This window comes from Haliaeetus albicilla, chromosome 11, assembly GCF_947461875.1.
Source record: "Haliaeetus albicilla chromosome 11, bHalAlb1.1, whole genome shotgun sequence".
NCBI classification, from domain to species: Eukaryota; Metazoa; Chordata; class Aves; order Accipitriformes; family Accipitridae; genus Haliaeetus; species Haliaeetus albicilla.
In genome coordinates this window covers 10,140,060-10,153,397 of record NC_091493.1, presented here as the reverse complement: position 1 = coordinate 10,153,397, position 13,338 = coordinate 10,140,060, and the positions used below count along the sequence as shown (strand labels likewise).

Here is a 13,338-nt window from a genome sequence, read left to right as displayed (position 1 = left end):
TAAGGTTACAATTAATCCCAAGAGCAACTTACCTAGGTCAAAATATTTGTCTCTTCCAGTTATACACTGTTGTTCAGCATGTAAAGCACTTCAATGATGTAGTGGAATTTGGTGAAAATCAAGAGTTCACAGATGATATTGAGTACTTGCTAAGCGGATTGAAGAGCAATCAGCCCCTAAACACACGTTGCCTTAGGTAAGGTTTCTTAACATAAAACACTGAACTTATATTTAAAAGAGATGTTAAATATTGATCAGTGAAGTGACCATGCTTTAAAATGTTGTTTGGGTAGTTACCTGGCACTTCTGCTATAAAGAATAAAATTAGAAAATAATCATCAAGATGATATAATGTGAATAATCAGTAGTAGTATGACTAGGAAGATAAAAGTTGTACAGTAAGAGACATCTTCAACACACTTCTTTTCTTTGCTGTAAATTAAAAAATATTTTCTGAGAACTATTCTGTTTAGTGTGGTCTTGTGTGCAATATCTGTTCTGCTTTTTAATGCAAAATTCAATTCTAAAATAAAATCCCTAAGACTGGAAAGCTTGCTAGCTGTAATCTTGAACTAATGTAATATTGATGTACTCCAACCACCTGTTCTTTATCTTCTGTTGAGAAATAACACAGCTAGCATCCACTGGAAGTATTGTGGCCTCAATATTAATTGGAAGCTTTCCTAAGTTGTCTTTAACTACTTGTTGCACTCTTGAATATTCAAGTTACACATTATTGCAAAGTTAGTATCAAAAACGGTAGTCTTGCTTTGAAAAAGTTTTACTTAACATTGGTGTCTGTTCCCTGGACATAAAAGTAATTAGAATCACGTTCTGTAACCATGTAATGTAATAATCTTTTTTTTTTAATAGTTGTAAATTTTCCTTTGTTTAGCAAAACTAAAATGGTAGAGAAGGAAAAACTTGAATCCACAGAGACAGGTGACACTTTTAAGAGAGCTATTTTAAAAATTTGTTCTTCATGTTCCTCAAAAACTAGCAATGAATATTGTTGCTGGAGTATAAACACAAGAAATCTATTATCCAGTTTGTATGTACATTATGATAAGAATAAATTAATACCATAATGACAGTTTAGGATTGTTTTTCATATTGAGTGCACTTAATTTGCTCATATGGCAAGCTTCCTAAGATCTTAAACTGACTTTTTTACTTTCCAAATTTGTATCATGGAATATAACTTGTATAAACACCATAAAAATTTTTTCTTTCAGTTAACAAATTAAAAGAAAGTATTTTTCCAAAGGAAATCAATGTGTAAGGATAGGAATAGACGTAAAAGAATCAGAAACTGGTAGGTAAGCTCTAACTGGTGCTGTTGTGATTGGAGACAGAAAGACCACTTGTTATTTAAACACCATATTGTATGAATCTTTTATAATAAGATTCCTCAGTAGTCATGGAAGACTTGATTGCAGAATCACTCCCACATTACTCCACATTTAAAAGCAATATATTTTTAATAATCTATATGTTGCACTGTGCTAGAAATGGCAGACAGCTTGCTGATAAAATTAGGGGAAGACTGCCTTTTTTAAAATAGAATTGTTAGGGTGATCATTGATTAGACTAATATACTTGTCATATTTTTCCTGAAATCTATAGTGTTTCCATCAACCGTAAATGCAGTAATAAATATTAAAAATGTTTGGGTTTCTGTAGAAGTATTGTCAGGCAGAAGCAGGACTAATCAGTCAGATAACTGTTAGATAGCGATGGAAGCTCACATTTATAATTTCTGATAATGCCTTGATCTGTAATAAGCTCTCCTGTGCCTCTAAATCACAGCTTTGTGCTTAAGCCATGAAAATTTTACTTTCAATTTAACTATTTGAAATTATTTCAACTTTTGTTTGAAAGAAGCAAGTTCAGGGTACCCTTTTAAAGCCTGTTTTTAGCCAACCTTAAAATAAAACAGACATAGTTTGGTGCTGGTAAGCAACTGTTGAATAAAATGCTGTTCTGTTCACCAATTACAAACTTGCCTTACACAAATTTTAGAAGAAACGTCCCAACAGAGTTTGTCAGGGTCTGAGGTATATGGTCAATCACGTTGTGTAGACTTGCTTATCTGCCATTTTTGGAAATGTGTTCATTTTAGTTGTTCTAATCAAGAATTAATTTTCTCTAGTGTAATCAGCTTGGCGACAAAGTGCGCCATGCCCAGCTTCCGAATGCATCTGAGAGCACATGGGATGGTAGCCATGGTTTTCAAAACACTGGATGATTCCCAACACCATCAGGTATGGAAACATTGTGTATTTCATTAATGTTTGATATCTGTCTACTTTGTATGAACTTTTTGTATGTGTAATTCGAGGTCAAGCATCCAGTATAGTGTGCATCTGGGATCAGTGCTCCATTTTAGAAATCTGTAGCGAAATGAAACATAAGAGCGCCTGCATTCCAATGACAAATTCCCTTTCCACTGTTTATGTGCTTCTGGGTTTGGAAATGTCTTTTAAAAAAGCATTTAAGCTTTTTAAAAAACTGACTGTGCTTTGGATTGCTATTTTATATCTTCTCTTAAGCTTTTTAAAATAGTTTAATTGTTGATTTATGATTTCCTTCAAATAAAATACATTTGAAAGGAATCCTTTCTCCTTGTAGTTAAAGATGGCTCTCAGTACTCATCTCCAGACTCGCTTGTGTGTAAATTACCACCTTTTCTGTAGCTGTTGTGGGGCATTTTTCATGTCCTGTGCTTGTCTCCTTGAGCAGTGCTGTCATTGCAGTTGTAGGATGCCTTGAGTATGTGCAGCATTCTATGATAAATCTAGGAGAGGTAAATTTTAACTACTTACGGTAGTATGACCTGACAGTTAAAAACTGAAGCAGTTGGGATTTTCCTTCTTATCAACTTCACAAGTTCAGTTCAGCTGTAATAGAAAATGCTTCTTGCAGGTGATACTATTTTTCCAGCAGTTGGAAACCATGCCTCTGTGGGGTATCCCTTGAGGTATTGTTACAAAAGCTGAGTGTAGGAAATGTTACTTGAAGTGGGTAGTAGATACGTATATCCAGTCAGGCTTATTACTTTTATTTAATAGCTCTAGAATAACGACATACAATGCAGAAGGAAACTGCACCCACAGAAACAGACATTTAAGAGATTGTATTTGACATCTTACTGTGGGTGGGGGAGCAGGCTGTAGAGCTTTAAGTAACTAATTTAGAATAATAGCTAATTTTCCACCTCCCTCAAAAATTAGCAATGGCTAACTGTAAAACATAAGAACCAGATTCAATGCATTCAGTACTTTGTGAGCCGTCAAAATAGTGCCAAGTGATACTAGAAATATATAAAGTTTAGTCACGCTATTTAGGACTGCTGCCACCACTCAGTTGCAGGAGATCTGCAGAGGACAGCTACAGTTCCTTGGAAAATGTACAAGCTTGCTCGGTGTATTTTTGACTGTCTTTTAACAGTTACCATTATCATTATTCCTTCATTTTCAAAAGAACTAGCACATACGGTTCAAAAGGAAATTGCATGCTATTATTAGTCTGCAGTAACAAAAAGCATTGATTATATTCACTATTTTCAGTATATTTGATGAAATGTTCCCTTTTGTCAGGGGAAAAAAAAGGTAGTTAATGTTTTAATATAGTTACAGTGCATTCTTGGTACAGGTTATAAGTGTTATAAAACTACTGATTTATCAAACTACTATTAATAAGCACTACCTGTATGTTCTAACTACTGACAGTATATGCTTCAAAAATGACCTTCTCTGTATAAGCTTGCTGTCTTCGTATACTGCCCTTTCATTCACTAATTAATTCACTAAAATTTTAACTCGTTCAAAATGAGTAGAAATTTCTCCACTAAATTTCAGTGCAAAGTAACTCAGGAATAATAAATCACACTAGGCTTTGCTTGTATGGCTCAAATCCATTTAAGATGAATAAGGACAGGGGGAAAAAAATACAATGATTTTGTTAATATTATCTTTAAAGTATTTTGGAGATGGGTAAACTGCCACAATGACATTACTAATGGAAACAAAGATGAGTGTATACTGCATTCGTTGTACTGATAAAATGGAATAGACTGAGAAAGTCGGGGACTTTTACATTTCCATACAAATATAAAATAGCAGTTGCAGAGGTATTTTTTTAACCAGCAAGGAAAACAAAGTAACCAGTTTTCTTACTGAGTATGCCCCAAAATATTTACATGAAAATTACTTGTTCCACTGAATTTTTCTTGTAGATTTGTCTTTAAGCTACAGTTTCAGTTTTTAACTGACTTTGTCTCTTCAGCTGTGCTCTAAAGGTTTTGGAGTATTATTAATTTTTAAAATAAAAACTATATTTTCATTATAGCTATCAGTAGTCAAGCATAGAAATGTGGTTTTGTAATGTCTTCAGCATGTGAATAATTAAAAAAAAAAAGAAGCATTAAATGTAGTGCTGAACCCTAGAAAATAACCATCTGTTCCCACAAGCTGGAGTATAAATAGAACAAGCAAGGGAAGACAAGGATGAGAGTGGGTGTAAATGGTCTGCCATTTCTGGAGTGTATGTTCAACTAGAATGTTTTCCTGAATTTTGTAGAAGTATGGAGTGCAACTCCATAGTTAGATATGCCATACAATTTCTGTCTAGAGCAAATTCTATTTATTTTACTTTTTTCTCCTCTCCACATTTGTTTGGAAGCAGAATGTGTTTTAAGCATCATGAGGAACAGAACAGGGGGAAAAAAAACAACCAGCCCACCCAAAAAACCAGCTTCACTACTGCAATCCATAAGGGTGGGATTTTGAGGGTTTCATTTGGTTCTTTGGTTGTTTGGTTTGGTTTTTTAGGATATCGATCAAAAATTAGCTGTACTAACAATTTTCCTTTCATTCTCAACTCAGAATTCTGTGTATGGTAGGGTGTGAGATAGCTTTCAGACAATGTGGTTAACTGTTTTTAACACAGAAGATCAGAGCAAAATGTAGTTGTTATTCAAGATTAAACCAACTTGCCTATAGGGACTAAGAAAAATGACTTTTAGAAAACCTTTATCACTGGTCTGTAGCTGAAGCAGGTTTGTTCCACATTATATAAGCACCATTCACATTTGAGGTCCTTACTTTTGCAACATCACTCTTCCTGTTGCACGTTGTTAGCATTTGGAGGCTTATTGGCCTGATGGCCTTCTGTGTACATACGCTGTTGCAGGAACCTAGTTTTTGTTACACACAGCTATTCCACTCCTTTTTGCTTTTCTGGCAGTCCTCCTACAGCCTGAAACCTTCTGTATAAGATCTTAGTCCCCTTCTTGGGTCCATTCTGATCACATTTAAGTATCTTAAAACCTGGGTGGAAGGTCTGAAGGGAAGTGTTGACAGAGCTTATGTGGAGGGAGAACCATGACCCTCTGCGTAATAGGAAGTTGGTTGGATTGCAAAGAAGGGAGCCTGGGCCAGCCAAGGGCTTGGTACAGAGGCTTACAAAATGAGTGTGATTGCCCTTACCAGACTTTGGAATATCTGTAAAGCATTTCTGAGTAGTGACCTAAGAACAGTCTCTGACTTTTTGAAATGCCTAAATATTGGCAGCCCAAGTTATAAATTCAGCAGTTTCCCTCTATTAACTGCTGCATAGTTTCTAGTTGATAGAAACTCCTTTGGGGGCTTAATTTTTTTTAACCTGGAAGCTCACCCAGATAATGCTGGTCACTAGAAAATAGTTCCTCATAGATGTTGCTCTATTAGGTCCCACATTGGCTGAACAACGGTTAACACAGTAACCTTTGATTTCTCTGGAATGCATGTGCTCCTATGTCCTGTTTTAATAACTTCCATTCTGAAGGAACAGAGAGTTTTTCAGGGAACCTGAAACTTCTTACATTTTAAACCAGTTGCAAGTAGATCCAGAGTTAAACAATTTCTATAATTAAAATTATAAAATTGCAAGGTTTGTAGGAGGAAGTTAATAGAAATTAAGGGAAAACAATGTATATACCCTGTCTATGTAGACAAGCCACGTAGATTGCTTTCTGCCTTACACCTGACAAGGCTAGAGTAGTAATATTCACAGCTAAGATTTTTTTTTTTTTTTTTTTAAACAGTGCTGTGTCTTAAGGTTGTATTCATGAAAGGAGATGCAGATTTGGAAACTCTTGCTTCGTTCCTTCAGTACTCCAAATGCATCTTTGGTAGTTAGATTAAAGTCTTTACTCACCTGAGGGCTTCCTTGACTCAGACAGGAAGGAGTTTTAACATAGCTTTTGATAGACTGTCAGCTGCCTAATCCTGTTTTGGAAATGCTGATACTGCTCAGTGTGACCAGGTATGATTATTACTTGCTTCTAAAATAAACAGAAGCAGCTAATGATTGCTTTGGTGATTGGCTGAACTCTAAACAAGATGTTAATCTGTTATGACGCAGAAATTCTGCTCTTTCCTGTTGAGCTGTACAACATTCACATCCCAGAATTAGTTTGTTTCTGGTTTTAATTTACTTTATACAGAAAAGATTGGAATAGATGCATGTAGCATGTTGACTCTTAAGAGTTGAACTCTTAAGACACATGTACCCCACATGCCCCCAGATATCATAAAAAGCTTCTGAAATTATTGTGCCCAGCACAACTGGATTCTCCATGAACATTTCTCCTTTTTACCATAACTTGGAGCTCACCTGGATAGATGAGTCTCTTAGTGCAAGTGCTGTACTTACAAGCACTAGGGACAGATAGCTTTGCTCTGATCTCTTCACTGTCATTTGTCGCTTCCTGTGAATCACCTTCTGCTTATGCTTAAATGATTTTCATTCATCCTCATGAAGATGAAATTTAATTCCTTCTTGAAGAAGGATTAAGTATTCTTTAGCCAGTAAGAGGTCCTTATATACCAGTTCTGTGTAAGATAGGGATGGTCAAGATAATAGCATTTACTTGTTAAGGACTGATGGGGATGGGGCAGGGCGAAGCTGGTTTGTACTTTGGCTACTTCCAAAAAGCAGAATTACCCTGGAAATCAAATGCGTTTATGCTAGAAAGGCTTGGGTAAGCTATTGACTGACAGACCTGCTTGGCAGAATTGGAATGTATGTCACCAGGCTCTCCACCCCCCGGCTCCCAACCTTGCATGCAAACACTGTCCCCATGATCTCTGTATTTTCTGGTGCTGTCACCAGCTTATTCCATCGAACCAGAATGTTCACCTACCTTGCCATGTAGCCTGTGCGTTTCCACTTTGTTCCCCTGCCATCTGTCTCTTCTATAATACTGTGTTACTGGAGTTACTGTTTCTTATTCAGCCTGCAGCACTGAGTTCCTTAAAAGTAGAAAACCATGCTTTTCTACTAGGGTTTTGTAAATGCGTTAAGTGATTGATGTCTCAGTTGTATTGGTTAGGAGAATGCATTAGTAACTTGCCAGAAGGAATCTATGTACAACAGTAAGTACTCATGCAAGTGCTAGCATATACTGGGACTTGTCAGGCTTTTTCTTCCACAAATCTTCAGCTTGTTTATTAAAAACTGTAAAAGGTCTGCCTAACATGATTACTAAAATCTGTTTTTTTTTTTCTTTCCTCTCCCAACCCAAGAATTTGTCCCTTTGCACAGCAGCTCTAATGTACATCCTGAGTAGAGATCGTTTGAACATGGATTTAGACAGAGCTAGTCTAGATCTGATGATACGGCTTTTGGAATTGGAACAAGATGCTTCTTCTGCCAAGCTGCTGAACGAAAAAGACATGAATAAAATTAAGGAAAAAATTCGGAGACTGTGTGAAACTGTTCACAACAAACATCTGGATCTCGAAAACATCACGGTGGGTATCATGCTTTTATTTGAAAGCCTTGGTGGTAGTGGAATGCTTAGTAAAATGGAACTTATAAGCATCGTCCTTAATCTCGTATCTCCCGACTAAGGAGTCATGACATTTTGTCTACCTTCTGTGTATATATGACTGCACTGCAAGTATTTTCTTCTTTAAATTTGAAATTTCCTTTCTAAAAGGCTGTTAGTAAGATAGTTATGATGTTCTTCAGCCATCTGATTGACCATTCGCTCCTGCTATGGGCGGCCAGTTAAAGGTAGCAATTAAAAACAAGTAACACTTCAAATAACGATGTGTTTAAAGACCATGTTTAGATTATTTGACTGTTTCTTTGCCTAAATTTTATATATACATTCACAAAAAATAGGGGTTCTTACATGGGAATAAGAGTATTGTGTGTTAAATTGAAAATGTGGTGTGGGTTCTCCCATTAAAAAAAAGAATAAAAATCTGTCCTACAGAAACTGATTTCTCTCTGCCCAAAGTGTGGTGGCAGATCTGTTTATTACCATAAATGTTGATGAAATTTTTTCCTTCCTTTCTCAAACATACTTGTGTTTTTTATGAATGTATCTTCAGCAGCAACAGAGTAAACTGTTTTTGTTTAAAAATAAATTTGGCCATCAATCTAGCTTGAAAAGTAAAGGGTAAGTTGCAAGTCTTTTTAAAAGAGTATATTTAAAGAATTGTTGACAGATTGACTAGATGAATGGTCATAGATGGCAAAAATTAGTAATGTGCTTTTGCTTTCATCATATTTCAGTATAACAGATGTTAGTATGATTTTAATTTTTTAACATACTGTAATACATTCTTTAAATGTTTTAAAAATTCTTATTAGGTTTTTGCCATTTTTCATGTAATACTTATACCCAACATGAGAAGTTTCTGATTTTATTGTTTATAAAGTGAGCTTTTTAGAGCTTTGTCTCTGCAAGTAATGTTTCAACTCCTGCCAGTAATCTGCAGTTCAGACTGTATTCCATTTTAGGTTAGATTAGAAGATGATATGCCTTGTTGAGCTGGCATTTTCTTTTGTAGTTTTTGTGACTTTTTTGTTGGTTTAGGAACGTTTGGTTTGGGTTTTTTTCCCCCAAATTCTAGCTATGGAACAGATAGCTGAATTGGTATGAAAACTCAGTGTCATGTAGCAGTAGAAAGAACTGAATTTTGGGGGAGGAAGATAATATTGATTATATAATTCTTAACCTTGGTCATCAGTTGTGGTGACAAAGGAGAATTGTTTCAGAGTTTCAATTTTAGGCTTGTTTCCTACAAACCTATGAAACGTGCAGGTAGGGGGCTTGTATTAATTTTCTGGCCTTTGAAATCTGCAAACGAAGAACAAATTTGAGATTATTTTCTCTGCTTTCAGTTTACTCTGTGAATTCACATGATACAATCTGAAGATACCAACACAGAAGGAAATTTGTTCTCTAGGTGCTGATGAGCTAGGAATTGGAATAATTGGTGTCTTATTTCAGTGCCGTTTTGGCACCAAAGGCAGCTTGTGTAGCCCACAGTCTGTCAGTGCCAGGATATCTTTTGCACTATAAAATGTAAGACAGCTCCCTTTATTAAGCATGGAACAGCTGGTACAGGTTCCTCATTGCTAAAGCATCCAGCCACACAGACCACTGACTCCTATTTGAGCTTTTCTCATATTCATAATCTGTGCTAGCCTGATGTTTCTTTTATGAACTGTAATTCTGTTCTTGTGTTTTCTTAGGAATGGGTTTTAAAGGGAGAGGGTGTGTTAAAAGGGACTCTGTCTTGTGAGGAAGTTGTCCATAAGTACATGAGTAAAGAGTAGTATTATCATGGGCCATCAGTTTCAGCTGGTTTTTGGTTGGGTTTTTTTTTTTTCTGAGGCATCTCTATATCTTAAAATGTCGAGCTGTTGTAAATGTGTTGAACACTGTAGTACCTCACAGATGGAAACTGGTTCCCTCCCAGCTGCACCATGTAGAAGCAGAGACTATATAGTGTTTAGAAAATATATGCAAGCCAAATGAGATGATGAGGTTCTCTTTCAGTTTATGATAGTAGCAATGGTAATTTGAGACAATAATGAACTCCGTATGTAGAAGATAAAGTTGCTTTCACATAGATCTCTGTCATGAGATATAATAAGTAATCTCTGTTTTTGTACCAGATGACAGGCAGAAAAATGCTAACAAAAATGCAGATCTTCTGGGGGTAAAGAAAAGATCTGTGCTTTTTCAGATGCAGACACATCTACTAAGAAACAGAAGGATTGCAGCAGATGTTTTGATAACTCCAGTTCGTGCCTAACTGGTTACAAATTCAGGTTTTTTTATTCTTACACAGATCAAATGAATATATCAATACTGCCTATCTCTTTCCACAGAGAATGTTGTTTGTGTGACTATCTAGAAGTTAGATCAGACTAATTTTTGCATACTCAAACAGGTATTCAAAAGGTTCTGTTTTCTAGACTGCTGTGAACATTAAAAATGTAAACCCAGAAACTGAAAAGGAGTTCTCTGTGGGTTGAATTTGTTCCAAGGTTTTTTTGCTGGCTTAGAAGAAGATAGAACCTGAAGAACTTAGCCTTTATGTTAGCAAATGGCACTTGCTTGTCAGTCAGCATAGCCCTCTGTAGCTGATACTTGCAGCTAGCTTCTCTCTTGCATCATAACAAAACCTTCAAAAGTGACTTCTCTTTTCAGATGGTGAAAGAGGTTATTCTGTTTTTCACTTTCAGCATAAGGCTGAAAGCTTAAGGGAACCATGTTTTGAACTTACTTTCCTCAAGAGCAAAAGGGTTTACAAGGTTTGATTTATTTTATTTTTTAAAAAAAATTTAAATAAATAAAAATTGAGAATTTTGTTCCTATGCCCAGTAATGTAAATATCAAATTATATTCTCCTGGAGTTTTTTTGAAGTCTTATTGCCCTTTGGCAGAAAACTAAGGACCATAGTTTAAATATTGTGCGGCCTTTGAGCTTTCATGGTGATAGGTATTTGGGAAGTTAACTAAATCTTCTGTAGCTGTGAAGATCTCTAAGGAGAGTTTTTAATCAACTTCTATCCATCTGGTTTTGGTTATGCATGATTTCAGATATCCATGTTACAGTATTTTCAAACTCAATCTATAAAAGTGAAAGGAATCATCTGAAGAGGATGGGAAGGCTTCAGAGAGCTAGGGATCTGTCAAACTGTTGTCTTCAGGTTCTCTCCCCTCCTCCCTCAAAATACTTTCTCATTTGGTTGGCTTCAGAAGGGAAGTTCTCCATCCATTGCTTAAAATATCCTCACCTCCTCTAGCATTATGTTTTTAACTTACAGTTTTTAAAAGTGTGAGGTTTTGGACCTTGTATTCTTCCAGTGATGAGATGAGAACACTGTAACCAAGTTTCCCTCCTGTGAGAAGACTTGATGAGGGGCTGCTGGCAATTAAAAGTAGTTAGCAGTTTCCCTGGGTGGTGAAACAGTTGCAGGAGTAATTGCAGCTTTGTCTTTGTTGCCTTTGTGACGGGGAATTGAGATGCTGCTGATGCAGGGAGGAATGACCTATTGTAGATTTGCTGCTGCTTGTGGTCCCTTATCCCCCACACCACCTTCATGACCCAAGGACACTGCCATTTACGTTGGAGAAATGCTGTTTCTAACTGTATGCTCTTCAGTGATGGTGTGCTGCAGAGCTAGATCCTAAAAAACGGAAATAACTAACTTTGGGTAGTAACTTCTTTATAAGGACTAATCTTCAACTTTCTTTTCATCCTTGGAAATCAGTATTTTTGAAAACAAGGAAAGCAGCTGAAGATGTTGGGGGGGCTCATACAATTTATAAATTGGTTTTCCAAGACAATGGGGTGTTTACTCAAGCCTGGTGAGTACTGTTATTCCCAGGAGGTGCTGAGGTTTGAACCCGTATTCTGGAACATGCTGCACAGCTTGGAATAAGCACAGCCCTCCTTGAAGCATTACAAATCAAATGTGTCAGGGAGGGAAGATAACTTAAGAGTGGTTGAATTCAGTTGGCTTTAATGAGATCTTACTGCTTTTCCTCTGACCTTTCATTGTTGTATTTATGTACCATATATGAAATTATTAAGCTTACAGTAGTCCAGATTTGCCTGTGTGTGTTCCAGGTGTTATGGAAGTCTATACTGGTCACTTTTGTTTAGGTGTAATTTATATGTATGTATATGTTTTATTATTATCCTTTGCCTTTTATCAGAGACCTTTGGAAAAACAAGTAATAGTCTTAATTTTATAAATGATGTTAGTTTTAGTTAAAAACGTGCAGGGGATTAACTAAGATAATCGCCTAAAATCTCTTCAACTTCCATTTGCAGGGACTAAACTTATCTTTGCTGTTGTTGAATTTTGATATGTATTCCTCTTTTTAAAAAAAAAAATCACTAAATATAGTAAGATTTCCTACAGCGTTTTAATTTAATTGCTATCTTCTATGAGTTTAAAACCACAAAATACCTATGTTAGAATCAAATGTGTTCTACAAGCAGCAGAGCCAATGTATCTGGGAGACAGAGAAGCAGTGTTCACTGTGGCTTTTCTTCATCTTTTTCCTGCCTGGCTGATTTGTCCATTTCCTTCCTCCACTTGTTTCTTTTGATAACAAGAGAAACAGATGAAAGGAGGGTGCTTAGATTTTTCTAATCTATTAATAAAATCAAGAGAAAGTTGAAAATGCAAAGTACCTTTTTATCAGTACCAAGTAATTTTTTTAAGATACCCATATTTTTCAATCTGTTCTTGCTCCCTCTGGTGGCTCTTCTACTTGTAACCTATAGCTTTGTTTTTATGGTTTTTATACAACATGTATTTGTATGATTTGATATATTGGCTACAGCTACATATGATGATTTCATTAATTCTGAAACCTAACTCTTTCAGACCGGGCATTTGGCAATGGAGACATTACTGTCTCTCACCTCAAAACGAGCTGGGGACTGGTTTAAAGAAGAACTGCGACTTTTAGGTGGTCTTGATCATATTGTAGATAAAGGTATATTGGAGATTCTGCTTTGACAGTGTGAAGAATTAGTGAATCTTGCTAAGATGTTTGCTTTTCTTAATATTCATTTTCTGTGTTTAAAAATAGAGACGTATTTTTCTCAGCAATGTTAAAAATAAAGTACACAATTTGATATCAAGTCACTGGGAAATATTAGTGACTTTAATCTGTTGCATGTGGGATTGAAAGTAGTTTTAAGGCTAAACAGAATGTGTATGATGTTGCATATAATGTGTGTGAGATTAAAAATGGCTTGAGTTTAGACAGAATACAGATTACTGTGTTACGTATCTCTACAGCACACTTATTCTAGAGTAAGATCTCCTTTAGAGTCTTTTAGAATTATTTTCATGACTGGTATTTTTTGACTAAATATCCCAGAGGAAGTCAGCCCTTCAAGAAGAAATGTGGGGTTTTTGTTTCCTTATTTTTTTAAAGATATGTCTTGGTTACGTTTTTTGGATCAGCATCTCACAGATAGAAAAAGGGACATTTCTAAAATGAATTCTTGAGCTGAATAAAGC

The 13,338-nt window shown here is 35.9% G+C and overlaps 1 protein-coding gene across 5 annotated transcripts in view; it reads left to right on the top strand.

Moving 5' to 3' along the window:
* The window catches only part of WAPL (WAPL cohesin release factor), a 106,280-nt gene that overhangs the window by 81,262 nt on the left and 11,680 nt on the right, over positions 1–13,338 (top strand). For all 5 annotated transcript variants that reach the window (XM_069796063.1, XM_069796066.1, XM_069796062.1 and 2 more), the window contains 4 exons: positions 60–196; positions 2,153–2,264; positions 7,569–7,796; positions 12,694–12,805. In XM_069796063.1, coding sequence (XP_069652164.1) covers positions 60–196; positions 2,153–2,264; positions 7,569–7,796; positions 12,694–12,805 — 589 coding nt within the window. The remainder of the gene's footprint in view (positions 1–59; positions 197–2,152; positions 2,265–7,568; positions 7,797–12,693; positions 12,806–13,338) is intronic.